Genomic DNA, 4,894 nt, shown 5'->3' on the forward strand with positions numbered 1-4,894 from the left:
GTTGTCTTCTCTGTTTAGGGTTTCATTCTCACTTTCAAATTTCAATCGATTCTTGCTCAATTCTTTCTTAATATCAGATATATAGCATGCTTAATTTTCAGCGTCAATTTTATACTAGGATTCTTGCTCAATTCCTTCTTAATTTTATACTTTGATTTTCGACTTCACTTTTCCATCTTCCTTTCTTCTCTCATTTTCTGTATTATTTTTTGATATTGTGTCGGATTGATTCTAATAAGTTGATTATCAATTTAATTTCAGATTTACTTACATGGAATAACACTCCCACGTGTTGGAACATATGGAATTGGAAAGTTAAAGGAATTAAGAGAACTTATAATTCAATATTGTTTATTGAATAGTACTGTTTCTGAATTTGTGAAATGCCAGAAAGAATTGGAGACAGTTTATTTGGAGAAGTTTGATATTTCAAGTTCTTACCGCAAATGTCATAAACTTGCTTACTCAACTCCCTAATAGCATTCTCTACAAAGATACGTGCTTCCTTACAATCAGACGCGCTTGTAGCTATTCTCACTAATTTAGGACAAACCTCTCTATACCATTGTGCGCTATCAAGATTAACATCTTCTTGGACATTTCTTCCATGTGTATCTTTAACACATCCAATCTTTGCTTCCCTTGTCCACCTTTTCAAAATATATTGGTTAGGGATTGATTTGATATCTTTCACATCAAGAACCTTGATTGCATGACAACACAAAATGCCAAAACTTTCAAAAATTTTACAGCTGCACGAAATCATGTCAATGGAAGGATCAAACAAAACTTTGAACTCTTCATCCTCCTTATGCATACCAATAAAATATTCATAAGTAGTTTCACCTTCTTTTAATTTTTTTATGTAAGCTGCAGAGTATTTGTCATATTCTTTTTGAAAAAGATCAAACATAGGTAATGTATATGTTTGTGCAGCTTGTTGCAGTAAAGGTGAATGCTCCATCTTCAACCTTGGTAATTTTTGCCTAGACTCAAATTCACATTGCAACTCATTATACCTTTTGTCATTGACCACTCTATCAAAGTGTTTGAAAAATTGGATGATGTCCAAGTCTGGTTTCAAGCAAGATTTCAAATCTGCATTGAAGCTTTCACTAAGTTGTGTACTTCGCATGCCAATAGTCACAGCATTCTTCATATAACATTTAGCCCACTTCTCTTTTATTTTATACAAACTTGTTATCCACCCACTTTTTTGAAGATCATAATCATCAACCAATTTATCCCATGCTATTTCAAAATCATCTTTTTCTACATATTTGTACATGCAAAACTTAAGGTCTCTCAACAAATTAGAACCATTATTCATTCTAGCCCCAAGATGTTTTATGCCATTTTGCATCAAATGCCAAGAACATAGACCATGGTATGTTTCAGGCATTACCTCATGCAAAGCTTTAGCCATTGCTGGGTCTTGATCTGTGAAAAGAGTTTGAGGCTTCTTATTCTTATGCGCCTTCAAGAATTCTCTAAACAGCCATTCAAAAGATGCTGAAGTTTCATCGTAAAGAAGCGCAGCACCAAAAATCACCACTCTTTTAAAGTGATTAAATCCTGCAAATACAGCCAAAGGTCTATATGCATTGTTAGTACTATATGTAGTATCAAAAGTGACTACATCACCAAAGTATTCATAATCCATTATCATTCTTGCATCAGCCCAAAAAATATTTGTTATTTGTTCTTCAACATCTAATTGGACTCCATGATAAAATGATGGATTTTCTACACACTTTTGTTGAAAGTGGTGTAATATACTGCCAGCCTCCCCGTATGCCATGTTTCTCTTCCTCTTGTTGCGAAGATAATTCTTTTGATCCACGCGTGTGTAACCAAGGTTCTCTCTACCACCAACTTGCCTACTCATTAGCTCAAATAAAGACCTTTGCTTGATTCCTGCATCATCTGCCAAGTCAATCTCATGTGCTTGAATTTCAGATAATTTTCGTTGAGATGCAAGCATGTGAGTCGTCTCAGGAAGGTGCAGTTGATGATTATGCTCATCAAACAAATCATGAATTTGATACTTTCCAATATCTTTTATGTATTTGATTCCCATCTTTACAGGGCATCCAGTTCTTGTTTCAAGCCGATGATTAGTTGTTAAGCAGTCTCTTTTATCTGGTTTACGAAAACCTTCTTTACTACACACAAATCTTCCAGACAAAACCATTCCATCTTTGCTTTTGTTCAAGTATTCTGTTCTAACATTAAATCCAATTTTTCCACCATAATCATTCCAAAAATCCCTTGCCTCTTCCCAAGTATTAAATTGTTTTCCTAGTCGAGGTTTCCTCTCAAATTCGTTATCCATGGAGATGGCTTATGGTGCAAAAAAAGAATCAATTGGCAACCTACTGCAATAGCAAGAGAAGAGTATCAAACCTAGTAATGTTTTGTATTCAACACAGTAGCATGTCTATTCAATACTATGATTATTTATGACATAACAGGAGAAAACAAGAGACATATGTGGTAGTAGTATTGATGACTTGCTTTCAGAAATAGTAAAATCAAACCTAAAATCACAGACCTAAGTGTCGTAAAAATAACATATAAATCCACATGTCCGCTTAATTTCACGTTCTGCTTTCAATACACAGATAAATTAACATGCAGATTAAGGCCCCAACAACTTAAAACTAGCATCATAGACTAAAAAACACAGTTGATAATGAAGAACCAAAATGACAGATTTGGTTACCTAAGTCTACTATCACCATTTTCATTCCACATAAACAAATTTCGAATGGATTGTTATTTGTTACCTTGAGACAATAAATTTGAAACAATGACAAAGACGATGAATGAGCGTCGCAATAGGGTGAGACAACGTCGAATACTGGTGCGGAGACGACGACAACGGTGACAACGATGGCAATCAAGAAGCACAACGGTGGTAAGGGAAGCCAGGTCTGTGTTGTTATGGAAGAAGATGAAGAGGTTTCTATTATTTCTAAGGGAAGCCAGAACGTGAAAAGGGAGGAAGGGAAATGAAAATGACACATTAAAATGAATGAAGGGCTGAGATTAATTAAGGTTTCATTAAAAGAAATGGACGGCTAAGATTGATTCACAGGAGAAAACTGGAGGAAATTTCCACTGAAGTAGATCCTCTCCGTTCAAGGTCCAACTCCAACAACCATGACTGTTCATTGCAAATCCAAAAATGATGATCTTGGATTTCACACAATCATGTTTGGACAAAGTTACGTGTTTTCATTCAAACCAATAGTATTTCCAATTTTCATAGCTACGCTATTCTTCTGTAGTTTTACATGGCCACAAGACCCCAATCTTCATTATCTTGACGTTTACGATGCAAAAAATGACGATTGTAGAGATTGCTCATGGAAAATAAATGTAGATGGAGGATGTTTGAACGGTGAGTGTCGTTCTTTTAATAAAAATATCCAATTAATGGATGCAAGAGCTTAGCCTTGCACTTTCAAGGTATTGTTTCAAATTTTAGTAGGGGATGGTTGTAAAATGGCCATGAGTGTCAATTTAATTAATAAATTATCTTCCTATGAAATATTATATTTTTGTCAACTAATTCTATAGTCTTTCAATGTTTATTTAAAGTGTATTACTTATCACTAAAATTAAAAGTATTGAATAATTGAAAATAAGAAGTAAACTACATGAGTTTTCAAAAAGTTATCGTTACTCTTACTACCTACTACACCAAAATAAAATAAGAAGCGAACAATGTTCTCCTCCTACGACATAATTTGTTTGGGGATGCACTTCCAATCTATGATATATAAACAAACACACACACCGATATATATATATATATATATATATATATATATATATATATATATATATATATATATACACACACACGTCTAAATTGATTTGGATCTTAAGAAGAGTTTCTTCCCAAAATAAAAAAGTTGACGCGTTTGTCCCCGTGAAGAAAGCTCACTAGGTAGGAACAATGCATTGTAATATACAAAGGTCAAGAGTTGAACCACAGACACTCCACTTATTCACCTTAACGATAGATTCTAGTCACTAAACTACTTGACAAAAATAACAATTTAACGCATTAAATATCTTTTAGTTAGTATGTTGACCCCATTTTCGGCATAGTACGTTGATGCTCAGAAACTGGTTAGGAACGAAAATATATCATTTCTCAAAAATAATTTAAAAAATCGTATAAATTGAATAATTTATTTTTATAGTATATAAGGTATTTTTTAACAGCAATAAGGTTTATTTTATAACACTTATCGATTTATTTTACGAGTAATTCAATACAAAAACTTCCAAGTATATATAAATATCGTTTATACAGCTAAATTTTACCAGAAAGCTACCAGCTCTGTTTACGTAACCTTTTTTTTTTTTTTTTTTATAGGTTTTGGACATGATTGATGACTCCATGTCAACACTAGTATTTTGGTCATGTTTATGTCGTTTTTATGGCATTTAGAGAGTCAACTGCTTGTAATTCATGGTAAAATCATATCAAAATAGGAACAAGAGCCCAAAAGAAGAAATTGATGAAAAGATGAAAATATTCCTAAGTGTGAAGAATCGTGCCACGTTGAAGAAGGTTCGTGGCACGTTGTGAAGGTGTGGGACAAAGGAAATCAATTCTGAAAGAATCGTGCCACGACAATTTGTGGATCGTGTCACGATGCTAGGTTTTATCTACTACCTCGTAGGATTAATGAAGTAATTGTGCCACGATTGGATCGTAACGTGGCACGATGATGGGCTTTTCTGAAACCCTAAAATTCTTTCTATGAAAGCTAGCTAATGCTAAGGTTTAGGGTACCGATTATTATTGCGATTTTGAGCATAGAAGACACCAGGAGACCGAAGAACAAGCCCTGAATCTCATACCAACTCATAG

General features: G+C 33.9%; 1 protein-coding gene across 1 annotated transcript; it reads right to left on the bottom strand.

The window, feature by feature from the left end:
- Nucleotides 1-334: 334 nt before the first annotated feature.
- On the bottom strand, nucleotides 335-2,335 carry LOC112422863 (protein FAR1-RELATED SEQUENCE 5-like). Its single transcript, XM_039827118.1, has one exon. The coding sequence runs from the start codon at nucleotides 2,333-2,335 to the stop codon at nucleotides 335-337; it is 2,001 nt and encodes a 666-aa protein (XP_039683052.1).
- Nucleotides 2,336-4,894: the final 2,559 nt, after the last annotated feature.

Source organism: Medicago truncatula, chromosome 6, assembly GCF_003473485.1.
Source record: "Medicago truncatula cultivar Jemalong A17 chromosome 6, MtrunA17r5.0-ANR, whole genome shotgun sequence".
NCBI classification, from domain to species: Eukaryota; Viridiplantae; Streptophyta; class Magnoliopsida; order Fabales; family Fabaceae; genus Medicago; species Medicago truncatula.